This window comes from Crotalus tigris, unplaced genomic scaffold, assembly GCF_016545835.1.
Source record: "Crotalus tigris isolate CLP2741 ecotype Arizona unplaced genomic scaffold, ASM1654583v1 scf7180000017685.4511686, whole genome shotgun sequence".
NCBI classification, from domain to species: domain Eukaryota; kingdom Metazoa; phylum Chordata; class Lepidosauria; order Squamata; family Viperidae; genus Crotalus; species Crotalus tigris.
The window spans coordinates 1,997,364-2,024,771 of NW_024096565.1; the positions used below are offsets into that span (position 1 = coordinate 1,997,364).

The following is a 27,408-nucleotide window of genomic DNA, read 5'->3' on the forward strand; positions in this document are numbered from 1 at the left end:
CTGCTACTCAAACAATTGCAGTCAAAGCCAGATTTTTTTTTAAAAAATCATCAAATGATTCAAAGTGCAGATTGTGCAAAGAAGCAGAAGAACCAGTAGATCATATACTCAACATTTTGCAATGTTGAGATTGCACAAACTGTTTATAAACAACAACATAACAGCTGCCAAAATGATACCCTGGAACATCTGTAAAAATGATTATTGGCCAGTACTAAAAATTTTATGAAAACATAGAGTTGAAAAAAAATAAAAAATTAGCACATTAAAACATTGTGGGATTTCCAAATATAAACCTATAAAATTTTTGTCACATAACACACTAAATTAATCTGTATCTGAAAAGAAGGAAGTGAGGGTAACTGATGTAGCAATACCAGGGTGTAGTGGAATAGAAGACAAAGTACTGGAGAAGATCAGAAAGTATCGTGATCTGAAAACTGAAGCTGAACAATAATAAACAGGCCAAAAATCTGCATACTGACAAAAGTTTAAATTGATAATACATTGTAATGGCAGATTTGTAAAGAAAAGGATCACCATTGTTTACCAACTATATATTTCAGTATATAGAGGAGAAAACCAGTTCAACTGGCAGTTACATTGAATAAAATATTATTTATTGATAATAATAAAAAAGATTTTTATCCCAACATAGATAGGCACCAGACTTTTTCAGACTATCACTGCAATTGGCCTTTCTATGTGTTTTCTTTTTCACGTACAGGTATATGCCACAATGTGAATTGAGTTTTAACAATTTTCTAAAACTAAGTTCTATTTCCTGAACATATATGATTTTTTTCCAAAGTTCTGATTACATCTATCCAGAACAGATGTTCTAAAAATTTTGTATTACAAGATGAATATCTAAGCTTAATCTTTGTCATGATTCTAAATTACTGCTTATTGAGGTACTGATGGAAATCAATTAAATTCTGTTACTGGGACCACACAAGGTACAAGCAATTATACTGAACTATACTGGCATGTGATTTAAATTCAGATAATTATGCTGTTGGACATGCAGACATGCATCTAGGGCAAAGACGTCACAATTAGAAACATTTACTTTCTATGTATTTGACAGTTTTCAGGTTAAAAATGGGCACCTTCAGGATCATCATAAGGAATGGTAGCCCTTCAGAGCGGTTACTGAATTACAATATGGCCAGTATTGAAGGATACTGGATGATGTCATTCAGCAAAATTTGGAGGATTATATTTTCCTCCTATGTTAAATAAAGAACTTTCTCCTTCACCAGTATTCTTTCTAGTTCAATCTGATGCATAGAGTTAAATTTAATAGAATTTCCCAGAATATGTCGGTGTTTGATAACAACGGTTAGCTTTAGGCTACATGCACTCAGTACATTATTCCTCAGTTATCTATCTGAACTAGTCACTACATTCAGTATAGTGAAGCTGAATCCCAAAAAGATTCTTGTCTTGATTAGGCTGTTGTACTTTGTGTGCCTGCCTATCTGTGATTAGCCAAATGGTTTTCTCTTATGTGTTAATTGCTAAGCACATGAGAAGGAATGACGATGCATCCTGAATCAGAATAGAGCTAGAAGGGACCTTGGAGGTCTTTTAGTCCAACTGCCTGCTCAAGCAGGAGATCCTATACCCTTTCAGATGGGTGGCTGTCCAGTCTTTTCTTAAAAATCTCCAGTGATGAAGCACCCACAACTTCTGAAGGCAAGCTGTTCCAATGGTTAATTGTTCTCGCTGTTAGGAAGTTTCTTCTTAGTTCTAGGTTGGTTCTCTCCTTGATTAGCTTCCATCCATTGTTTCTTGTCTTGCCTTCTAGTGCTTTGGAAAATAAGTTGACCTCCTTTTTGTGGCAGCTCCTCAAATACTGGAATACTGCTATCATGTCACTCCTAGTCCTTCTTTTCTCTAGACTGGCCATATCTAATTCCTGCAATCATTCTTCATATCTTTTTGTCTCCAGGCTCTTAATTATCTTAGTTACTCTTCTTTGCACTTTTTTTTTGGAAAGTCTCAACATCTTTTTTGTAATGTGATGACCAAAACTGGATGCAATATTCCAGGTGTAGTCTTACTAATGATTTATAAAATGGTATTAATACTTCCCGTGATTTTGATTCCATGCTTCTGTTTATACAACCAAGGATTGTATTAGCTTTTTTGGCTGCTGGCTTACACTGCTGGCTCATGGTTAAGTGATTGTCTACTAGGACTCCAAGGTCCCTCTTACAGTTACTATTTTTGAGCCAGATTTCGCCTATTTTGTACTTGTACCTTTGGTTTTTCCTGCCTAAATGCAAAACCTTGCTTTTCTCCACATTAAATTTCATGTTGTTGGATAGGCCCCATTGTTCAGGTCTGTCAAGATCTTTTTGGATCCTGAGCTAGTCTTCTGGGGTTTTGGCTATTCCTGCCAGCTTAATGTCATCCGCAAATTTGATGAGTTCCCCTTCTATTTCCTCATCTAAGTTATTTATGAAGATATTGAAGAGTACTGGGCCTAAGATGGGACTTTGTGTTACCCCAATGCTCACTTCCCTTCACGTAGATGTAGTACCAATAAGGACTACTCGTTGAGTACAGTTTGTCAGCCAGTTACAAATCCATTTGGTAGTGATGCTGTGACTGTCTATCCCACATTTTTCTAGTTTACCAAGAAGTAGGTTGTGCTCTTTGTCCAATGTCTTGCTAAAGTACAAATACACTATGCCCACAGCACTTTGCTGGTCTACTAATTTAGTCACTTTGTTAAAGAATAAAATAAGATTGGTTTGGCATGATCTGTTTTTAACAAACCCATACTGGCTACTAGTTATACTTTATTTCTTTCTAGATGTTCACAGATCTGTTTTTTATTATTTTTTCCAATATCTTCCCAGGTATTGATGTTTGGCTGATTGGTCTGTAGTTTCCTGGGTCTGGTTTTTTTTTTTTCTCCTTTTTTGAAGATGGGAACCGTATCAGCTCTTTTCCAATCCTCTGGTAGTTCCCTGATGCTCCAGGGTTTTTTAAAGATATGGTACAATGGTTCTGAGATAACATCTGCCAGTTCCTTCAGAACTCTGGGGTATAATCCATTAGGTCCCAGTGATTTATGTTCAAGTCAGACAAGAGTTCTCTTACTATTTTCTTGCTTATTTTAATTTTTATTTCTAGCCTGTCATGTACAGTTATGTTTTTGGTAGGTTGGGCCATAGTTGCCCCTGTTGGCAGCTTAATCAACTCATACTGTTAGATCACATAGCCACACAATTGCACCTATGCAAGAGAATCAAATTTAGCAAACCAAGATCCCAATATATTTGACAGTTTTCTCTAGCAATCATCCCTTGCCTTCTTTTTCAACTCCCCAGTTGATTTCACAGACCTGGGAAATCTTGGTGCTCTCCCATTCAAGTATAGGTTGTCCTTGACTTATGGCCACAATTGAGCCCAAAATTTATGTTGCAGTGTGGAGAAATTTGTTAAATGAGTTTTGCCCCATTTTACAACTTTTCTTGTCACGTTTGTTAGCTGAATCACTGCAGTTGTTAAATTAGTAACACGGTCATTAAGTGAATCTGGTTTCCTCATTGCCTTTGCTTGTCACGTGGTTGCAAAAGATGATCACATGACCCACCACCCTGCAACCGTCATAAATGTGAATCAGTTGTCAAGCATCCAAATCTAAATCACGTGACTATGGTCATTGGTGTGAAAAACAGTCCCAAGTCACTTTTTTCAATGCCATTATAACTTCAGTCACTAAATGAACCGTTGTAAATCAAGGACTATCTGTACTTTCCAGTGAGATGGGTAGCCATATAAATTTGATTAATAAATAAAAAGTCCCTCTTGCCTACTTTTCCAAAATCAGCTCCAATCAAATTACCTTGACCGTATGCTGCTCTTCAAAATCGGCAACACATTGCCAGAGCTTCTTAAGATAAGATAAACTTTATTGTCATTTTTTACTGTGAGCATACTGGCCCACATTAAAAATGAAATTCTGTTTCCTTAATTCTTAAAGAGCTGTATTTTGCAGAGGTTTGACTACAACCCTCATTACTGCAAACCAGCTCCAGATAAGGGCCTGAGAGGTGCTGCAGTTGCATTACTTTAATAATAATAATAATAATAATAATAATAATATTATAATAATAATAATAATAATAATAATAATAATAATAATAATAATAATAATAAAGTTAGAAGGAACCTTGGAGATCATCTAGTCCAACCCCCTGCTCAGGCAGGAAACCCTATACCATTTCAGACAAATGGCTGTCCAGTCTCTTCTTAAAAACTTCGAGGGTTAGAGCATTCACCGCTTCTGGAGGCAGGTTGTTCCACTGGTTAATTGTTCTAACTGTCAGGAAGCTTCTTCTTAGTTCTAAGTTGCTTCTCTCCTTGATTAGTTTCCATCCCTTGCTTCTTGTCCTTCAGGTGCCTTGGAAAATAGCTTGACTCCCTCTTCTTTGTGGCAGCCCCTGAGATATTGGAATATTGCTATCATGTCCTTCCTCGTCCTTCTCTTCATTAAACTAGACATACCCAATTCCAGCAGCCTTTCCTTATATGCTTTATCCTCCAGTCCCCTAATCATCTTTGTTGCTCTTCTCTGTAATCTTTTTAGAGTCTCAACATCTTTTTTACATCGCGGTGACCAAAACTGGATGCAGTATTCCAAGTGTGGCCTTACCAAGGCATTGTAAAGTGGTATTAATACTTCACGTAATCTTGATTCTATCCCTGTTAATGCAGCCCAGCACTGTGTTGGCCTTTTTGGCAGCTGCAGCACACTGCTGGCTCATATTTAAGTGATTGTCCACTAGGACTCCGAGATCCCTCTCACAGTTACTACTATTGAGCAAGGTACCCCCTAAACTATACCTGTACATTTGGTTTTTCTTGTCTAAATGTAGAATCTTACTTTTTTCACCACTGAATTTCATTTTGTTAGATAGCGCCCAGTGTTCAAGTCTGTCCAGATCCTCCTGTATCCTAAGCCTGTCTTCTGGAGTGTTGGCTATTCCTGCCAGCTTGGTGACGTCTGCAAATTTGATGATTTCCCTATCTATCCCCTCGTCCAAATCGTTGATGAAGATGTTGAAGAGCATCTTCATAATAATTAAGGTGACCAACCATCCTCCTTTAGGGAGGACAGTCCTCCTTTTGTAAGTTCTGTCCTCCCTCAAAAAGTGTCCTCCTACATGTTCTCCTTTTCTATATTTGAAGACTAATCTGCAAGGTTTTTTTTTTTCCTCATAGAATGCTAAGAATGGTGTTGTGGCACCTTTTTGATGGTTTTTTTTCAATTTTTGCATGAGCTGTGCTACTCCCCATATTGGCTTTCGAAAGCCAATAGGAATTGCTTCTGAGTGCACCAAAACACCCAGCCGGCAAACTTTGCACATGTAAGTTGTCTGCAGCAAAGGCAAATTGGCAGGAACTTTACACCCCTCCCTGCTACCCAACTACACCATCTCCTAGTTAGTCCCGAAGATACCTGGAGGAGACTGGAGCAGTGATGCCATGGTAACTTTCTATTGATCTTCGGCCCTGCTAGGGCAATAATGGCTGCGGGCACAAGAGGCAAGGTCAGCAAGGCTGCTGCAGGCAGGGGTGTGAAGGGCGGCAGTGGCCAGCTGCCCCCCCCCACTGTGGGAACCATAGGGCCTGCTCTACACAGGGCTGTGCAGGGTGGGTGGTACTGCTGGCAAGGCAGCTGCAGGTGGGGGTGTGTTGATAGCGGACTGCCCCCCCCCATGCCGGAGCTGGCACAGCTGGTGCTTTAGGAGTCGCGGGGCCTGCTCTACACTGCAGGGCAGCAGTGTTGATGGGGTTGCTGCGGGTGGGGGTGCAGCATGTAAGCATAATTACAATATAAAATGTTATTGTTACAAATGTTTTTTATTATGCATTTATCATATTATAGTGTGTTCTGTATTATTGTTGCAATGAATAAAATGTTTCTTTTATTTACAATATTTTTTTCTTCAATTTATTTGTATCCCCCTTTTCATTGTAAAAAAGTTGGTCACCTTATAAATGTTAGAATAGAATAGAATAGAATAGCAGAGTTGAAAGGGACCTTGGAGGACGTCTAGTCCTACCCCCTGCTCGGGCAGGAAACCCTCTACCATTTCAAACAAATAATTGTTCAGTCTCTTCTTAAACCTTAATTATTAAACCAATAACATTGGGGCAAGAAGGCCCCACTCTTAAGAAAGCTTTCTGTTTTCCCCAGTGAGTCGAAACACCGGTCTCTCCCATTCCCGAGCGTGACATTTTAATAACCAGGAGAAAGGGAGCGAATCCCTATCGTGCCGTCCCGCCCCCGCGCGTCCGGCAGCAGCAGCACCAGCAACCAGCACCCGCTGCCGCCGTCTCTCGCCGACTGATTGGCTCCCTCAGCTATGCCTGTGAGGGGAAATGCCCTTTCTCGACAGAAGGCCTTCGAAGCGACGTGCCTTGAAACTTGCCCTGGCATATGGAGGAGAAAAGGCGGGCCGCTGTTTCCTAGGCTACAGGGAGAAAGAGCGGCTCTGTCACGGGGCAGAAGGGTGGAGAGGATGAGGAGAAAGCGAGAGAGAGAGAGAGAGAGAAGAAAGGAAGGGAGAGTGAGCGTATGTCGCTCAATTTCTTCGGCAGCGGCGATTGGTGAAGACGAATTCGTTCCGACCACGTGACGGAACGCCCAGCTTCTCTCCGGTTGGTCGTTCCCTCGGTTACGAGCAATGTGGGGGCGGGAAGTTCTGCCTCCTGATAGCGCCAGCAGCAGAGCAACCGCTGCCGCCGCGCTCGTTGTGGTCCCCGAAGGCGGCTCCGGCCAGCGGCGAGCATCGCCTTCGGCCAGCGGCGGTTGACGCGCTCCCTCCTTTGATTCCCTTCCGCGCCTTTTCCCTCCTGCTTTAAGCGATGGCGGCGGCGGCGGCGGTAGAGACTGTGGCGACGGGGGCGGCGGCGGCCGCAGCCGGGTGACGCCCGAGGCGGCGGATGAGCGGCGGCCGACAGCGTCTGGCGTGGGAAGAGGATGCGGGAGTACAAGGTGGTGGTGCTGGGCTCGGGCGGGGTGGGGAAATCGGCGCTCACCGTGCAGTTCGTGACCGGCACGTTCATCGAGAAGTACGACCCCACCATCGAAGACTTCTACCGCAAGGAGATCGAGGTGGACGCCTCCCCGTCGGTGCTGGAGATCCTCGACACAGCCGGCACCGAGCAGTTCGCCTCCATGCGGGATCTGTACATCAAGAATGGGCAGGGCTTCATCCTGGTCTACAGCCTTGTCAACCAGCAGAGCTTCCAGGACATCCGCCCCATGCGCGACCAGATCATCCGCGTCAAGAGGTGATGGGGGGGGGGAGAGGATGGAGGAGACCCCGCCTTAACTCAGAGAGATTCCTGCTTTTTTCACTCTAATACTCAACCCCAGTTCCCGTCCCCCCCTTCTTCTTTGGGATCCTGGTGACCAGTTATTTCCCAGAAGCCTTCTGGTTTGCTTTGCAGAAAGCGTGGACCTATCCTTCCCTTGTTTTCTGCAAGCCCATCTGCTTGGCCCCTGTATGAATTGCGCGCGCGCACACACACGCGCACACACACACACATTTTGTAGCTCAGTTGCCTAATGGAATAGTTCCTCTTATTCCTCCATATATCAAAATGTTATGCCTGGGCAAATGCCTCTGTGTTGCAAGCCCCATTGATTCAGCCTCATTCTGACTCATGCCTGTTTTCATCCATCCCCGCCTGCAGCTAGTCTTTAAATGCTGCAGAGAGACTGGCCAATAGCCTCTTGCAGAGATCTGCACTTCAGAATCACTATTGTCTAATAATCCATATCTGTGTTACCCAAATGTGCTGCCATTCACATTGAGTAATCAATCTTGTCATTCTTTTATCTTAGGGTTATTCATCCACAGAATGTGTTGCATCCAGATCTCTCTGTCCTCTCTGCCCTTGTGTATATTTAATTCTTTTTTCAGACAGAGCTTTCGGTTCCTCCTTCCATCTACTTCAGTTCCTCCATCCATCTACTTCTGGTGCTGATGGTATCTCCATCAGCCTACACATTCTTTGCAACGTGCCCCTCAGAGTGCTGTGTATATGTGTGTGTGTGTTTGTGTGTGTGTATGTATGTATATTGTATTACATTATATTGCTCCCCATATATTGTTTCTCAATACCTCTTTCAGATTGTTTTGATATATGAATTTTAAACAATCAGATTTTTTCTGCTGCATAGATCTTGGCATCTGTACAGCACTCTGTGTTCCTGTGTTGTCATGTGTTTACACTGATGTGTGCATAAATGAATTATTTATCTTCACATTGAACAAGTTGTTTTGGACTTCTAATTTTCTATTGAAATTATGACTGAAATTATTGTCATAAATCGTAGTTTAGGAAGTCATGATATGACTAGAGCTGGCATAACATTTTTTTGTTATAGTCGTTAAGCAAATGCTGTATTATTAAGAAAATCCATTTTACCCAATGTACATTTTTTGCTGGAAATTGGCAAAAAAAGTAAAAAATCATAGTCATATGACTGCAGTTCATTACAAACAGCTTTAAACCTGAGCCGGTTGCCAAGCATTCAAAAAGCTATTACATGACTCTGTGTGTATTTGTGTGTTTGGCCATCATAACTTTGGAATTGTATTATAAGTAGCTTTTGTCCATAGTAAAGCAATTTGAAGCAACCAGTGATAAGCTGAGACTATCCATATCATTCTGAACACGTCTGTCCAGTCTCTTCTTGAAAATGCCAATGATGGAGCATCCACAATTTTCAGAGGTAATCAGTGGAAGGGCTTCTGACTTCCAGAAATTGTGAATGCTCCATCACTGGAAGTTTTCAAGAAGAGACTGGACAGCCATTTGTCCAGAAGGATATAGGGTCTCCTATTTGAGCACTGGGTTGGACTAGAAGACCTCCAAGGTTTCTTCCTATTTTATGTTCCATGTTCTATATACAGGGTTTGTCTGGCAGAGTTCTGTAAAGTGGCCTTGGAATCTACTTTTTCATGCTGAAAAGACTTCTTTGTCCATTGCTTGCAACATATGAAATATTGCTTATGAGTGCAATTAGGAAGGGAAAAAATCACTATTACTATGTTTTGAAAAGTTTCAATTTTTATTTTTTCTAGTGAAATGATTCAGGCCTTTGAGCCTTAGGGGAGAATGGTGGGGATTAAATGATGTCATTATTGTTGGATATTATCAATATTTTCAGTTTTTATTTTGGATATTGCATCTACCACCTACAGTCATAACTTAGGGAGATATAAATAGGTAGCTTAGAAAGCATTTCAAGTAACAGAATCTTTTCAAAAGTACACCAGTTTTGATTTATGCTTTCTATTGGATGGATCTGTGAGCATCAGTTTGCTTTACTAATGTTTCTAGATTAATAAAGTTATGTCAAAGTTCATCTGGAACCTGCAGCCTGAATTGTGATACTCACCAGCCTACCTTAGAACAGTTTTTTTTTTAATCAGTTTTTTATACAATATGGCCACTGAATTTTTAAAGACTGCTTTGAAAAAACAGGAAAGGTACTTTTTAAAAGATAGTGAAAATAGTTTCCTAACTAAGTGTAAAGTCAAAAACTAAATGCAATAGAAAAATGGGAGACTATTCTAATTTGTTTTAGAAGGTACAGGTTATCTCAAAGATGTTTTTTTCAAAAGTCAGCTGGACTGTTTTTTCCTTGAGGAAAACCACTTCTGATCCAAGAAGCTTTATTGGTTCTGGCAAGATGGTGGGGGTGATGGAAGGATTAATTCTGACAAGATGGGTGGGGTAAGAAGGATGATATTTCTTTGCAGTCAACTGGTAGTTAGCAAATCATCCTTCCACCACCACCCCCATCCTTTCAGAACTAACCCTTCCATCACCGCCGCCCCCATCCTGCCAGAAATGATGAAGCTTCTTGGATCAAAAGCAAAATGTCTTCCTCAAGGAAAAAAAAATCCAATTTGCATTTTGAAAAAGCATCTTTGAGACAACTCTGTCCTGGATGACTGAGAATTCCCACAGACAAGGTACAGGCTAGTTCAGGGGTAGGCAACCTCGGCTCTTTTACCTCAACTCCCAGAATTCCTGAGCCAGTCATGCCGGCTCCAGAATTCTGGGAGTTGAAGTCCACGAGTCATAAAAGAGCCAAGATTGCCTACCCCTGGGCTAGTTCATCAAAAACCCACTATATAACCTGGCTTTATAACTTATACTATAAAGACAAGAATCAAAGTTAAATTCTGTAATAAAAGGATAGGGAAGTCCCTACATTGCATAATTTCAATTTTCCTCTCTGAGGAATATGAAACTGGTAAAATAGACTAACTTATCCAACCTTTTATATCCTAGAACAAGGGTCCTCAATCTGAGGGTCACTCCGTGGCATATTTCTAACCAGGCCGCATGAGTGGCGTGCCAGCATGCACCTGTAGTCTGATTCACATGAGTGGCGGGTGCTGGCACTCACAGCTCCACTCGCACAAGCAGCAGACGTATGTGCCTGCTGGTCACACAAATGAACCTGTGCACGTGTGCGCACCTGCCCCTCACACAAAATCATCCCCTCTTTTCCCCCTCCCCCTTGCACTGGGCCAACATCCCGGAAAGGTAAGGGAAGACTATCCTAAAATGCTAAAGCAGAATTGCCCTGGCTAGTATTTGGATAGGGGACCATTAGGAAATCCCAGCACTATAAAATAGATTGAATTGTATAAAAAAGCCCAAAAGACAGAGGCAAAGTACTCCCATATTTTTGTAAAGAGAATTGCATCTATCCATTAAATGACAAGGAATTCAAATGGTTGTTCAGAAGAACATGGTGGATATGCTGATAATTCATGTAATTGTAAAATGCTTATAGACAAGGATCAGTTGAACAGTTGAATAACTGTACTTGTTATACAGCGGTACCTTGGTACTTAACTGCTTTGAATCTCATCAAATTTGGTACTCAGTGCATTTTGACATGAAAATTTTGTCCCGATACTCATCATTTGTTTGGTACTCAAGGCACAAGCTAGAGCTTGTTGGTGTCAACTGCCTTGTGACGCACCACATTATTCCTTATGGGAAAAACTTGTTTGGTACCCATTATTTTTGGTACTCATCCTACCTCCTGGAACCAATTAATGATGAGTACCGAGGTACCACTGTACTGTAAATGAAGATAAACACAGTAAATGATGAGGCAGTGGCATTTGTATTCTCTGTTCAGAGTTGTTACTGCATCTTATTTAAGAAAGCTTTGTAACTATAAATACAATATTATACTGAATTAGGGAAGCCTGCTATTAGCTACCCTGACTGCTTGTTCTCTGAGTTGCAGCTCCAGCTTTAGAAGATGCAGAGTGACAATTCAGTGTATAATACAGGATGTGTTTTCCATGTTCCCAGACTGGGGTCTTTGACATGGAAACAATATTGCAGGTAGATAAATAATCTGAGAAGAAACGCATATGCCTTTGCTTAGGGAACTTTACATGCCTCAAATTCACTGAACCTTTGTCTTCAAAGCAGTGATTTAATTTTTATGGTGAATTTCACTACAAGCTAATTTTATGTTTGAATTTGAATTGCAAATTTTATGCCATTATTAAGTACAGGCATGTGAGATCTTGCTGCAAGGGCATACTTAGAGCTTGGCATTAATATAAGACTGGACTATTGAATTTTATTGATACTGTTTTCATTTTTGTTAGCCTTTTTACTAGCAACAACTCTATTTTTGTTGGATATAGTTGATCATTTCTATTATCTGGCTTTAGAGTATATAATTGTCCTGCCCATGATGGTATCCCCCCACTCAAGTGACGCTCAAGAATAGCTAGAAATTGTAACATAAGAAAGATATTGCTCTGCTACTTGCAAGTACAATATTCTTTTTCTTCTTTTTTAAAGTAATATTGGTAGTCCTTGACTTACAACCACAATTGAGCCCAGAATTTATGTTGCTAAGTGAGAAATTTGTTAAGGGAGTTTTGCCTCATTTTATGACTTTTCTTGCTACATTTGTTAAGTGAATCATTACAGTTGTTAAATTACTAACACGGTTATTAAGTGAATCTGGATTCCCCACCTTGTCAGAAGGTGATCACATGTCCCCGGGATACTGCCGCCATCATAAATATGAACCAGTTGTCGAGCATCCGAATGTAAATCACGTGACCATGGGGATGCTGCAACGGTCATGTGTGGAAAAATAGTCATAAGTCACTTTTTTCACTGCTGTTGTAACTTCAAACAGTCTCTGATGAAATTGTTGTAAGTTGAGGACTACCTGTAGTTGGATATTTAGGTATCTGATACTTAAAGGAATAATAATATAAGCCAAACTAAATTATTTCTGTAACTTTCCTAGTGCTACTTGAAATACAGCTGGTACTTCTGTACCAATTACAGTAGGTACTATTGGGATTAGTACTCTAGTCAGTATACATCACCATTTAATGGAGGCTGTTCTTGTTTCATAAACATTCGCCCCCATTTCACTGGTCTTATTGTTATAAAATTATAACAGAGATCATGAATCTTTAAAAAAAAATCCCAGTGCAAAATTAACTTTTTAAAAATGAAAGCTTATTGTTAGAAGAGCTCTACAGTATGTTGAGTAAGTTTCCAGAATGCCAATGAAGTACAATTCCCATATTGTACAAGTTCTCTTTATTAAGAAGACAGCTCCTCCTGCCTAAGAAATGTCAGTACAGCCAAATAGCCCAGGAATGTAATTTAGCTATTTTTAATTTGTCACCTGTCTCATATTTATTTTCTTTGCAACTATTTTTTTTGCTGCTTTTTACTTAATATTTGCAATATATGGAAATAGTGTGATAGGTGTATGTTCCACATGCCCTATACTCAAAGCATCTTACAAGAAAACATAAATATTATATTAGCTAATAAAAAGCTAACACTACATGCACTCATTTTATATTTTAGAAACATAGAACAATTTAATAAGAAGCTTATTATACTAAGCATCAATGTTAAAATGGTACAGTAGTTTCATAGCCAATAATAATCAAAATATTTTTAGCTTTGATCATTGGTTTTCTAAAAAGCTTCAGATGGAATTAAAACCAATTCTTAGTCAGTTTTTAGAAGAAACAAGATTAAATGGTCCCAGAACTAGATTACTATTATATTGTACCTTTCCTCTTAAGAGGTTTAAAAGATCATGGATGGTATGTTCTCCTCCTCCTATTTTACTTTCTCACAGATCTGTGAGGTTGTTTAGGCTCTCCCAAGAAGCTTCAGGATTGAGTGGATCTTAAATCACAAATTTGTTATCACAGTGCAAAGTGAAAGTTAACAAAAGATACTTGAGGGAAATATCCTAATTAGCATAGACACTTGATCCTGCAGTTTTTATTTCTGGACTTCCCAAGATTTCTGTTTATTTTTCAAAATATTATACAGTATTAACCTTGAATTTTTATTATATACCACTGTGCTGCTTCGTATATGATAGATGGGATTTGACATATATTTTTCTCTCAATTTGCATAGGTTTAGCCATTAGGTCCATGGTGGCAAACCTATGGCATGCGTACCACAGGTGGCACTCAGAGCCCTCTCTGTGGGCACGCGTGCCGTCACCCCAGTCCTAGGCCTTCAGCTGGGTTTTATAAAACCTTTTCGCTTTAGGCCTCCGCCGCTGTGTGTAAAAAAAAAAGGTTCAATCAATCAATCAATTTCAAGATCTTGCAAAGTTGTAATTAATTGATTAAACTATTTAGTCCCACCCAATCTGCCGTTACCACCGCAGCCATGCCCACCCAATGGGCCACGCCCACCCAGCACCCAACGATACATAAGTGGGTTTTGGGTTGCAGTTTGGACACTCGGTCTCTAAAAGGTTCGCCATTACTGCATTAGGTTTTAGATTCTTGACAGTCTAAAGCAGGGGTGTCAAACTGCCGGCCCGTGGCCTGGATGCGTCATGCAGGAGCTGTGCCTACCCCATTGCCGGCAATGGCAAAACTGTCCTGATATGTTGCGCGACGTCACATGATGTCGCGAGTTTGACATGTCTGGTCTAAAGTTAGCAGGGTATAATCAGTCAAATAATGTGGAAAATACTGTAGGAGGAAGGCTGTATTAATCTGTGGTAGCAAAACATTAGGAACAAACTCACTTTTTCCAACAACATATTTTATTAAAAGGCATAAGCTTTTGTGAGCTGCAGCCTTTTAATAACATTTGATAGGTGGAAAAGTTGCTGCCAGCCCCTCCTGGTCACAGAGAAGAATGCAATTAATATGAAAATAATTAACATTTTGTTTTTCTAGTTTGATTGACATATATATATATATATATATATATATATATATATATATATATATATATATATATATATATATATATATAATAAATAAATAAATAAATAAATCCAATTATTTTCTGGGTTTAAACATATTCAAATTCCTAGTACTGATTTTTGGCTTTTCAACATTTGAAGTAATTTAACTATTTTTAAATTTCTTGTGAAAATAGGTATTCCATATATAATATTTAACCTGAATTAATTACTGTTTGTATCTCTATTTGATGGTACAATATACTGTGGATACATTTTTTAAAAAGCAAATAGCTTGAGAGATTTCTTTTGACCCGTGTAAGTGCATGTATGTTCTTTGTGATATTAATGTAATTCATCTGCATGCTGTTTTCTCTTGTGATGTACTGGGTACATTGCTAATTATGGACTTCGTAGCTGTAGTCTGTAAAAAGGAGGTAAGTTTCTTTTCAATTTCTGTTCATTTAAAAATAAACTCCCAGATGCTGCTTTTAAAGAAAATGGCTGATATAAAACCATAGAATGGAAGGGATCTTGGTCATCTGCTTGTCCTCTGCAGGAACCCACTGTATTTTTAAAAACTTCAAAAGGCTAAAAACACAAGAAACTTAGACTTTCAAGGAAAAGCAGCATCATGAGGGGCTTTTTTCACTAAATCTTTCACCAAGTAAAAGGAAGGAATGGACTTGCTTCTAACGGTGTTTCCCCGAAAATAAGCCCGGGTCTTATATTTATTTTTGGTCCAAAAGGCCCATTAGGACTTATTTTTGGGTGTGTCTTATTTTGCAGGCGGAGGCAGAAGCGTGAGGAGGAGGGGCCATCATGGGTGGGGCAGCAGGCCCATTGGAGGACCAGGTTAGAAGGCGGGGCCGAGCACAGGAACTATGGAGTTTTGCATGGTACAAATGAGGTAGAAAATACTGTTACTGCACCAAAGCCATTTAGTCTAGGTGACCAGTGAATGTGGTTGCAGCTTTTACACTGTTCCTTGACTAGTAAGGGTTTAAATCAGGGATTGTTCCTTTTCCTTCAGCTTGGCCCAAGCTCCACACGCTTCTTTCCAATTCTGCCTCAAAGCCTCAGCGGTTCAGTTCTCTCCCTGCCTTCCCAGCATGCAAGCCTAACCCCATCCCCTTCCTTCGACTACCACCTCCTCATTTACCTATTTCCACCACATGGGACAGGTTTGCTTTCTCATTGCGTGTTCTTCTCCGGGACTGTGTTCTTCCGGAGGGTCTACATGCGTGACTTTGAGGCAGCAGCCGGGTGCGTTTCAGTTGCCAGGCATGACATCTCAATGCTGTGGATTCGCTGTGCTGCAAAAGTTTGGATCGGATCTCTCACACACACACATGCATACACACACAGAGGTTGAATAGGAGAACTGAATCGCTGAGGCTTTGAGGCAGAATTGGAAAGAAGCGTGGGGAGCTTGGGCGGTGCTGAAGGAAAACCCCTGAATTAGACCCTTACTATTCAAGGGACAGTGCAAAAGCTGAAACCACATTCACTGGTCAGCTTGGACTAAATGGCTTTGGTGCGGTAACCGTATCTTCTACCTCATTTGTATCATGCAAAACTCCGTAGTTCCTGTCCCTCCCCTCCCAGCCCCGCCTGGGCTCCCTCACATCCCATGCAAGAGACGTCAAACTGGCCAAACACACCCCGAGCAACCACAGTGCTACAGTTTACTTTTGGGGTAGGGCTTATATTAGGCCCACTTCCAAAATCAAGCTAGGGTTTATTTTCGGGAAAACCCGGTAAGAAACAATGTATAGCAGGAGAGTAATTTGTGATGAGAGGAGGCAGAATTTCTCAGTTATACTGCATTTTGCTCTTATTCCAAAGAAGGGGGTAAAAGTAGAGACAGAACCCAAGATAACTAAAAAAAAAAAATAGTTTGAATTTAAATCGCCTGTATCATTTCATTTGAGAGTCCCAGTGTTGCCATCTGTGATCTTTGAGAAATCACAGAGGACAATTACAGTATCAGAAGTTTAGAGAAGAGCAAATATTGTTCCTTTCTTCAAAACAGAACACCTGAGTAATTGTATTTGACAAGAACACTGGGCAAAACTCTTGACCGGCGTAAAGGATTGGTTCTAGATGGGAAAATCGATCACAATCTTAACATGGTTGCTTTAATAAAAGAAAATATTAATCAGCCAAACACATGAGCTACAAGCAGACTTTTCCAAGTAGTGAAGTATTCTTTACAACACTTTTGTTGATAGCTTCACTGAGGACTCTTCCTAGTCAGCCTGATGTCTGAGGTGGTAACTGGGGCATCAGGTAGCTATTTTATGTGAGATTTCTTTTGGCCTGTAGATTCTGAGGAAGTGGGCAGGGTGCTCTCTGATTTGATCTGTGTTGCTTGTAGATCTGAGCCTTGACTCTCCAGCTTTTGCATAGGGTGGCTAAAGGATGGCAATGAATGTAGGAGGCTATCAGAAACTCTTTTGCAGATAGGGTGATGCCTCCCTTTTTTTAGCCAGCCAGAAGGAACTAGAAAGTGGATTCCACATGCAAGAAGGAAGATGTGCAAATCTTGGATTGCTTTTACTCACTCAGAGGAAGGAAAATGTGCAGTCCTGGGCTCTTTTTATTCACTCAGAGGAGATGCAGTTTCTTGTCACACAATTAACAGTGGCTGCCTGTTTGCTTTTGCTCACCCTGAAAAGCCATTGGTTGATAGAAACTACCAACAACAACAGTAGCTCTTCCCCCCCACCTCCATCAAGGAAGCCAGACAGCTGCCCAATCATTATCACTTCATCTTCTCTAACATGTAAAATGCCTCCTCTGTTGCACCAGAATGAGGACCTGAGACCCTAAAAATCCAAAATGAAGGGAAGGAAGGCAAACTCAATTAGGTTGGTACAGGTCCTAGCTGAGCTGTTTAGATACAGCAAAAGGCCACAGAAACTCCAACTCCTGGGCAACAAAACTCTTCCGCAGTTTGGCACACCCAAACTGGAAAGATAGTGCCTAGAACTGAATTTTATTCTCCTTTAACTCTCTAAGAAAAGTTCAGTGAGCACCCAAAGACCCTGCAAATAAGATTCTAACCCAGTGATGGTGAACCTTTTAGAGACTGAGTGCCCAAATTGCAACCCCAAACCCACTTAGGCATCGTCGAGTGCTGGGTGGGTGTGGCCCATTGGCTCGGTGTGGCCAATTGGGTGGGCATGGCTGCGGTGGTAATGGCAGACTGGGTGGGACTAAAAAGTTCAATCAATCAATTCCAACTTTGCAAGATCTTTTTTTTCCCCACGAGAAGTTGAAATTGACTGATTGAACCTTTTTTTTTTACACATGGCGGCAGAGGCCTAAAGCAAAAAGGTTTTATAAAACCCAGTTGAAGGCCTAGAACTGGGGGGATGGTGCACGTGCCCACAGAGAGGGCTCTGAGTGCCGCCTCTGGCACCCGTGCCATAGGTTCACCACCACTGTTCTAACCTCTAACTGAGGTTACCAGACGAAGAAAGTCTTGGGATGATTCCCATTCTTCTCCCACTTCATAATCTTTGGAACATTTTGGTTGCCATGCTTGAAGGAAAAAAAAAGAATGGGCTTATTAGATATGGAGGGTCAATGAAAGAGAGAGGAAGGTAACATCCTGTTCTACCCCTATCTTCCTAGTGTGGGGAGGAGTTCCTTCTACAGAATGCAAAATCTAAACCTTACATTATGACTAGATTAGGGCAATTAACCTGTTGAATTCCTTTTGTGGTGACCAGAGAGGCCCCTTGCAGAGAGTCCAAGTACCACTCTTAGTGTAACTTGGAGATGAGTGGGAACAAGTGATATTAATGAGAGAGGTTCTGTATTCTAAAAAGAGTAGTCTGGTTGGATTAAAGCATTTTATGGGTTTATCATTGACCCAGTGTTAAGCTAAGGCTTCGTGAATTGACTGTACATGGTGAAATGCTAAGGCTAGCTTTGTGAAATTTTTATTTAACTATGATGAGCCAAGATTTTCTGTAGATTGATTTGTGAAATAGTATGTTATGTCCAGATGCATCACTTTCTTCAGCCCGCCGGCTGTACTTGTTTTATTTCATAAGATTTCATCATTTACTAACATTTTTATATAATATACTTATTTAATTCTCTTTTGGAATGTCTTTTTTGAAAAATAAAGGAAGATATTATGCCTAAACAGCATTTTCATGCATCGAAAATGAATAGGTATTCAAGTTGGAATTACAGGTGTAAAAAAGGCAAGCCTAGGCAGCTGTACTTCAGGATTAACAAGTGTTCCTTTAAAGTACAAAGTGATTTCCCCCCCAAATGGACAATTGCTCTGTCAGAACATGTACTTGCTTTTATTATTTTCAACTATAACATTCTTTGTGGACGCATCAAGAAGAAATTTGTACATTTGTATGTCTTCTGCATAAAATTGGTTACTTATATAGGAATATATGTTAAGAATATGTTAATTTCTATGTAACTAACAAAATGAAATTCAGGGGAGAGAAAAGTAAAGTTTTATGCTTAGGCAAGAAAAAACAAATGTACAGTTACAGATTAGGCTCAACAGCGGTAACTGTGAGAGGAATCGTGGAGTCCTAGTGGACAGTTACTTAATTATGAGCCAGCCGTGTGCTGCAGCCACCAAAAAGCCAGTGCAACCCTAGGCTGCATTAACAGAGGGATAGAATCAAGATCATGTGAAGTGTTAGTACCATTTTATAATGCCTTAGTAAGTCCATTCTTGGTATACTGCATCCAATTTTGGTCACCACAATATAAAAAAGACGTTGAGACTCTGGGAAGAGTGCAGAGAAGAGCAGCAAAGATGATTTGGGGGCTGGAGGCTAAAACATATGAAGAATAGTTGCTGGAACTGAGTATGTCTAGTCTAGAAAAGAGAAGGACTAGGGGTAATATGATAGGAGCATCCCAATATTTGAGGGGCTGCCATAAAGAAGACAGGGTCAATCTATTTTCCAAAGCATCAAGACAAAAAGCAATGGATGGAAACTAATGAAGGAGAAAAGCAACCTAGAACTAAGGAGAGATTTCTTAACAGTGAGAACAATTAACAGTGGAATGCCTTGCCTTCAGAAGTTGTAGGTGCTCCTCACTGAAGGTTTTTAAGAAGAGACTGGGCAGCCATTTGCCTGAAATGGTATAGGGCAGTGATGGCGAACCTTTTAGACACCGAGTGCCTCAAATCACCACCCCCTGCCCCCCCACCCGTGGAGAGAGGTTTTTCTGTGGACTGGAGGAGGTGTGGTTTCATGTACTGCCTGTATCCTGTGTATGGGGCTTTGTTTGCACGGCCTGGTTTCTGGCATGCGGCCCAGTGCTGGTCCATGGACCGGAGGTTGGGAACCCCTGCTCTACCCTATAACAACAAAAAATAAATAAAATAGGGTTTTTGTTGTAGGGAAAATAGGAAAAGAGTACTAGGTGTATCTGCCACAAATTAAATATAAAAAGCAGGATAAAAAAAACCAATGACGCTCTAGAAGAAGAAAAACCACTGAGATGATTTCTAGATGGTTATTGTATGGATGATAACCTCTTTTGCCCCATAGGTAAAGGTATAGGTTATTGTCAAAATTGCTTGACTTTTTGTTTTAATAAAACAAGAAAAAAATGCTTAAAGCTAAGTCTCCAGTTGTCCTTTCTCAAGGATTCCCAACGGTATGTCAAATGATCTTTACAGAGGTTAGTCTCCACACAATCAGAAAGTTAGAGGGAGAACCTTGTCCATAAGTCCCTTAGCTTTGGAGGAGTGCATGCAGTTATATACCATTCAGAGGTAGAAGCAATCATGAAAGCTGGGGTGCATTTCTGTGTGACTATGATGTTATGATCATTTTAGCATGCTTTACTCTTTAGCAAACAAACAAACAAAAAAGCATGGTCATTACAGTATATCTAAAACTTGGATTTATGTGCTTATATATGAACAACTCCTGGTTTAGAAACCAGAATTATGGATCACATTCTGAATTGCAGACAAATGATTTATATGTATAAGATTTTTGTTTTGTTTTGTCTGCTTGTCTAGTTTGGATTTAACTGAAGAAAAAGCAAAGAGGAGCCCAAAGCGAAGTTTAGAGATATGGGGGATTCACACCTTGAAAAGAACATATGTACTAGGAACAATGGAGGACTGTCTTCAGGTACATTATCAGGTTAACAGGCCCATTATAGTATAAGTACCCAGTACATCACAAGAGTGACTGTGATTTCAGCCATCAGTTTATTAGATCCATGTCTCTCTTGGTTGGCAAAGGTATCCCTGGGAGGTGATGTGTGGTGGGATTCTGGTGGTGAATTCTTCCTTGAGAAAAGAGGTTGTCCCACAACCTCTTAAAGAGATATTGGTTCACCCCCTTTTGAAGAAGCCATCACTAGACCTAACCATACTGGACAATTTTCATTCAGTTACCAATATTATCTCTTTAGAGAAGATAGTTGAAACAGTAGTTGTGCAGCAACTTCAGAAGATCTTGGATGAAGCAAATCATCTGAGGTTTTTTCAGTCAGGTTTGAGATTTGGGTATAGGATTGAGACAGCATTGCTCACATTTTCAGATGACCTCTAGCATAAGCAGGATGGAAGTAGTGCATCTATCTTTGTTCTTGTTGACCACTTGGCAACCATGATGGTAACCTTCAGGATCAGTTTTGGGGGTTGTGGGTGGATGAGTGGCACTATGTTGTGATGATTCTCCTTTCTCCACACACACTGCTGATCAGGAGTGAGAGGTGCCACAGGATTTGATGCTTTCTCTGTTCCTGTTTAACAGCTACATGAAACTAGTAGGTGAATTCATCCATTGCCGTAGGATAAGGTACCATATGCTTTACGTCTGCATGCTGATGAATTAAGTGATGCTGTTCATTTTCTGTCTTGGGGTCTGGAACTGTGAGAGGCTTGATGGAAAACAGCACAGTTGTTCAGATCAATCTAGCAAGACTGAGTTGCTGTGGGTTTGGGGGCTTCCTGGATCCAGAGAGTTATCATCTCATTGTGGAATGGGTAGTCTAATCTGGGGGGAGTCCTGGACTCACAACTCCAAAGAATAGGTGGCAGTTTTGGTCAGGGCAGTTTTTGCGCAACTTTGTACATCAATTCTGTCCCAGGATTGGGAAGCTCTACTCACAGTCACATGATCACAATCACATAATGCTTTGATCATCTCCTGAGTGGCTTACTGAAATGCACTGTACATAGGGCAAAGCCTTAAAGAACATTCAGAAGTTGCAGTTGGTACAAAATGCAGCTGTGCAGACAATGAACTGTAAGGCCCTACAGGCATGGGACCAGCTTATCTGAAGGACCGTCTCTCCCTGGTTACATCTGCCTATCCCATCAGATCCAGCAGAAGAGGCATGTTGCAGTCCCATTTGTTAAGGAGTATCATCTGGCAGTACCCAGGAAGAGAGCCTTCTCTATTGTTTGCCTATCCTTTGGAATACCATACCCCCCCCAGAGGTTAGATTGATCCTGACCTTTCAAAAAGCTCTAAAGATGTGGACATACTATGAGGCTTAGGGATCTGGCTGTGATGTGGTTTGATGGTTACACTGAATGATTTGATTGTTTGGGTAACTTGCCTATTGAATCAGTTATGTTTTTAATGTGATTTTATATGTTTTTTATTTGTATTCTCTTTCTCTTTTTTTTTTGCTATTTTTTAAAATTGTTGTAAACCATCCAGAGTCATGAATTTGAATAAATCACAGTTTTTAGGGGCTGCAGAAAAACAATTCTGAGATCAAATGCCTGCCTCTGGAATAAGGCTTTAATGATCTGTCCTCTAGTTTGAAATGTATTAAATGAAGCATTTGTATGCTGAAGACCACCCTAATGGTGAGAGCAGAGGCAATTTTGACTGCTTTTATCTTTGCAAAGATGGCAAAAGACTTCAACCTTGTTTGTTTATCTCTAATTGCAGATATGAGAAGGTACCTGTAATCTTGGTTGGAAATAAAGTGGACTTGGAGAGCGAGAGAGAAGTTTCATCCAGTGAAGGCAGAGCTCTGGCTGAAGAATGGGGTTGTCCTTTTATGGAGACATCTGCTAAAAGCAAAACAATGGTGGATGAGCTCTTTGCAGAGATTGTCAGACAAATGAACTATGCCTCTCAACCAGATAAAGATGACCCATGCTGCTCTGCATGTAATATACAATAGCATTCCAAGGATGGAATTGGACCTAATTTGCTGTATTTTGGGTAAGGTGACAGAATAGACTATTTCACTCTGTGATTTAAAGTTGGTCAAAAATTCAAAGTGGAGTAGCACTGAACCTCCAAGTGAAACATAAATATTGATCAATTTAATAAAAAAAAATGAGAAGCTTTATTTGCCTGCAGCACATCTTCTGCATGTTCTACTCTCTGGCCTAGCCAACAGATTACAGGGTGAGCACAATCTGTGCACATTGGCTTGTCAGGTAACAGCTACTGCTTTAAATTAAGAAAAGTTTTTGGTGAAAAGGAGAGCACCAGCAAAGACCTTTTGCACTCTGCTTATTCTGTACTGATAAGTAAAGATTTTAACAAAAGGTATCTACTTACTGAATTTCAGGACTTTATCACTTGTGGCCAAATCAGTCAAATATGCTAATTTTTATTTTTGACGCAAGTGTTGATAAATTTATTGGCAAACTAATATAGTTCTGTTATTTTCTTTACATTCATTATTTTCTGTGATCCCATAATGCAAAAAGGAAAATGCTCCATCAGTACTTGAACGGAAAGAGAGAAGCTCTGAAAAAAAATCAACAGCTTGTAAAGAGAACACTGAAACATTAGGATATCCTAAATATTCTGCATTGTTACTCAGAAAATGGTGGATTGCTTCAATTGCTGTTCAGTCAAGATACGAAACCAGCCCTTGCTTTGCAGAGCAGGAAATGCATTAATCTCTGTACTGATCCAGGAAGAAGCAACCATGATGGGGTTAAAAAGAATTGTTTGGCCTTACTAATGAGGAACATTGCTAGCACATTAACAAGTACCACCTTGTAAGGAAAATGAAGCCATGTTGTATTCAGCCGTTCCTTTTTGCAGAAACCTCATAGGGGCTGTACAAGCATCCTATATTTTTTAGTTTAAGGATACCAGTTTATTTTTGCCTTTAAGGGCTGTATCTTGGATGTGATATACTAATTGAGCTATGGAATTTAATTTTGCCACTTTATATCTTTAATGTTGGCGATTCTGGTTAACTGTGTAGAATTACTTTGTCTCAAGGTGAATACAAAATATTTTAATTCCATGTGGGAATGAGAAAAGGATTTGTGTCTTCAATTGCCTAACATGCTAGTCAGGTGCTGCCATTAAGTGATCCTGTTGCCCTGGTTATTGCTGTGACAAATAGTGAGTGAAAGCATTGTTTTAAAATGGTGGCTCAGCCTCTAATTTTAATTTAAATAGCAGTGAAATACTTAAAATTTGCATGACTTAACAGCACCAATTATATCTATTATGTCTTACAATCCAGGAAGTTTCCAATCAGAAAATCTAAGATTGAAATGGTGGAATGATAATGGACCTTGATGGATAAAATTGGCCTTTACAATACAATATCACTGAGCCTATGGTCCACGGGTGTCAAACCCGATCATGTCATGTGATGTATCGCAATGTTTTTTTTTGCCTTTGCAGAGCTGGGGTGGGCTTGGCCTGCGCGTGACGCATCCGACCTGCGGGCCGCCAGTTTGACACCTCTGCTTATGGTCCAAATACTATCCTGAAAGATTGGTTTCTCAATCTTGTGAAGTAGTTCTGTAATTTCTTGTGTGGATGAGTGGAAAGGAACGTATGTTCTATGTATGGGTATGAGTGTGTTGGTGAGTGCAACTTTTTACAAATGCTGTAATGAACTTGAGTTCTGAGATTTTGCCTTGATCAGCAGAAAAACAAACTGCAATCTAAAGGGTATCAAAAGCAAATGAATTTTTAAAAGCCTTTTTAAAAAAACACTTGGCCACTTTATACCTTACACAGTAGAACACATTTAACTTAGATTAGATCAATTTCTAACAATAATGATGGATGATTATTGGCTACACTTTCCTTTGTTCTTGAATTATTTTTCCCCTCATAATCAAGAAAGCAAACAGTTGTCATTTAAACATGAGGTTCTGTATTAGAAACGTAATTCCTTGCCGAACCTCTTTCTCAGCTTTAAGAATTACTGAACTTTAATGCATTTTATATGGGCAACTTCCACGTATTAAGGTAAAAATTATGAATTATAATCTTTAAATTCTTTTAGAAGAAATATTATGCAGCAGTATGTCAGAAAATAATTTCATTGATCAAAGAAAAGTGGAATAAGCAGGTATAGAAGAACGTTGAGTGCATCTTATACTGATTGATTCCAAAAATAAGTCCTGTACTACATGTCAGATTATTTGATGTAAAAAAAAAAAAATGAGGAGCATAAATGGCATTTCTTTATTTTTGTCAAGGCATTATTTTAATAGGAAGCTTTTTAAAAAAAAACCCACACAAGTACTTTGTAGTGCATAATCTTCACTTACAGACTAAACAATATACTTTCATACAAAAGTAGGTGATATACTAATTCCAAGAAACAATTTATATGCAATTTAGATTCTGTCACTGTGTAGTACAGTATATTTGACCAAAATGATATAAATCAGCAAGAGGTGATCTCTAAGGCTATCAGTTATGTGGATTCCTTCTCTCCCGTGTCATGTGTGTAGACTCACAGAGTTAGTGGCAGCTAAAAGGGATTCCTAGTGCCAATGGAAGAGTGAACCTTTGTCAGTCCTTACCCTTCCTAATTTATAACAGTGGGCAACTTTGTCATTTTCTGGCCATCACTGTGTTTGTAAAGATGATCTTGCCATTGGCTATCTTTCCCAGAACATAGATTTTAAAAACTAGATTAAAACAGGCATATTAATCTGGGCTACAAGGTTACTCTGACTCTATATGTGCCACTATTCAAACATACCAACAGTAGCCTCTATATGTATTGGTGACATTTTCCCATTTATCTGGTCAGCAATATTACACACCTTGGGACTGCTGGTTGAGAAGCACTAGCTGTCTTGCATCCTAAGCAGATCCAATAGTAGTAATTTGGGAAGGAGGATTTAACATGCCTTAAAATATTATTAGTTCATCCAAAGACCCAATATTCTTTGCTTAGAGCTTTGTATTTTTCTGCAGCGGTGAGTTTCTCTTTTCCTTTGAAACTGGTTAAACAACTGTCAACATCTGTTCAGAATGTTTTTTTAAGATGATTCAGCACACATGCAAATATCGATAGCAATTTCTGAGGAATTCTTCATCTGGTAGTACCAACAATAAATACTGTATATCCCTTTATTTAAAAATTGGCATTATTTTTTTGTCAGCAAACATGCTAGTATTTTCTATGTCATACATGCCACCTAAAGGTTTAGGGTGAGGTGACACATGGTCTTCAATATAACTGAAATAATTCCACAATAAAGCAAATTTGGCAACGTCAGGATTTTATTGTGAATTTTTCCTTTATGAGTTTTTGATCAGGTTTTAAAAAGGGATTGCAGTGTGTTTTTGCAAATTTAACAATTTGTGATTTCTAGAATTGAATAAACATCTTTAATGATTGTGGACCTCTGTTACAACTGATAAATGAAAAAAAACATTACATTTTATAAGTTATCAGTTGTTTAAATCAAACTATTTCAAAATAAAACAAATTGTACATAGAACTCAATGCAAACTCAGCAGTTGTATCTGGAGTTAAATTATTTTAACAAATAAATTTATTTAATGAAATGTCTGTTGGATTGTTTTCTCGTCTTTCTTTTCATTCAAGAATAAAGCAAAAACCCAGCTACATTCTTCAGGTAGTCAGAATTCAGATCTCCTTTATTAGAATGCCTCTTTAAAAAGGAACATATTTGTCATATTATTCATGAAGAAAGTTTGCATTAATCTTGATTCACTATTGCATTGTCATCATAACAATATTTCTAAAATCCATAATTATATGAATTACAGGTAGCAGTAAGTACTGTACTAGATAGTTTTCATTCCTAAGCAATGCGAGTCCTCTGATGCCAAAGACTGCTTTGGGAACTGTATATTCCCCAACTAGGGCTGTGAAGATTGACAAATGTAGCTAGTTGTGTGCAGCCATCAGCTGATCTTACATTTGATAATTGACTCCATTCATTCAGTCAGGCCAGCTTTGGCTCAAGTCCCTTTGGAGGGCTCTAAGTAGCTTTGCTTCCATGTATTGATGTGTGTGTTGCAAACAAAAGTAACTGTATAGAGTAGTATAGACAAAACTTTCTTGTTTGTCCTCTCCCTCCCTCTTCTTATGAATAAATTTACATCTCTATGAGGTTATCAATAGTGCTGGTGTTTTAAAATGTTTCTTCATGTAGTAAATATTAAAGATGACAAAAAAAGGAGAGTAAATGTGTTGCTTAAACTTTGTAGAATAAATGAAGGCCAATGAATTTAACTTTTTTTCTTTTGGGCAATACAAAAAAATCTTAAAATTGGAGCACAGACCTATAAAAAGTTCCCATGTCAGTATTTATTTTTGTATTTAAAGCATTAACACCTTGCTTCTTAGGTAACAGCATAAGGATGATTCTGAAATATGAACAGATAGTGCCTATTCTCAGGCTTATATCTAATACGAGATTTTCCTGCATTTTGGTGTTTTTGTGTGTGTGTGTGTGTGTGTGTGTCAGTGAGCACAACAAGCTTTAAGAACAGATTAAAGGTGCTTTGTCAAAGCTGTTGTCTGCAGTGACCGCTGCAATTGCCAAAATACCAATATAACACAATTTTTACCAGTTAGAAAATAAATGATACGCACAGCAAGGATTTTGGGAAAAGAAACATAGAACCAATCACATTACATTATGCTGTAATTCTCCATCATCATGCTGAGAAAAGGCGTTCACATAAGATAACACCCCTTTTGGGTAAAGATCCAGGTCATCAGAGCTCTTCTAAATAACAGCAGAGTGGGGCCATCTGGATCTTGGGGGGGAGATACCCCTTTCTGGAGGGCAGGCACTGATACAGAAATGGAAAACTTGGGGGGTCCTGAGATATGACATTGTTGACGGAATCTAAAGCACATCAACCTACAGGATT

At 39.6% G+C, this 27,408-nt stretch overlaps 1 protein-coding gene across 1 annotated transcript; it reads left to right on the top strand.

Annotated features, from left to right (window-relative positions):
• The first annotated feature begins 6,091 nt into the window (after nt 1-6,091).
• RAP2A (RAP2A, member of RAS oncogene family) lies at nt 6,092-26,071 on the top strand. The gene is made up of 2 exons (XM_039337682.1): nt 6,092-7,323; nt 22,216-26,071. Exons 1-2 carry the CDS (start codon nt 7,010-7,012, stop codon nt 22,451-22,453), a joined length of 552 nt encoding a protein of 183 aa, XP_039193616.1. The 5' UTR covers nt 6,092-7,009; the 3' UTR covers nt 22,454-26,071.
• The last annotated feature ends 1,337 nt before the right edge of the window (nt 26,072-27,408 follow it).

What these genes read in the sequence shown, in the direction of transcription:
- RAP2A (XM_039337682.1), top strand. Translation starts at nt 7,010, where the DNA reads ATGCGGGAGTACAAGGTGGTGGTGCTGGGCTCGGGCGGGGTGGGGAAA. An exon ending in CAGATCATCCGCGTCAAGAG is followed by an intron (nt 7,324 to 22,215) that starts GTGATGGGGGGG and finishes CTCTAATTGCAG; the next exon opens with ATATGAGAAGGTACCTGTAA.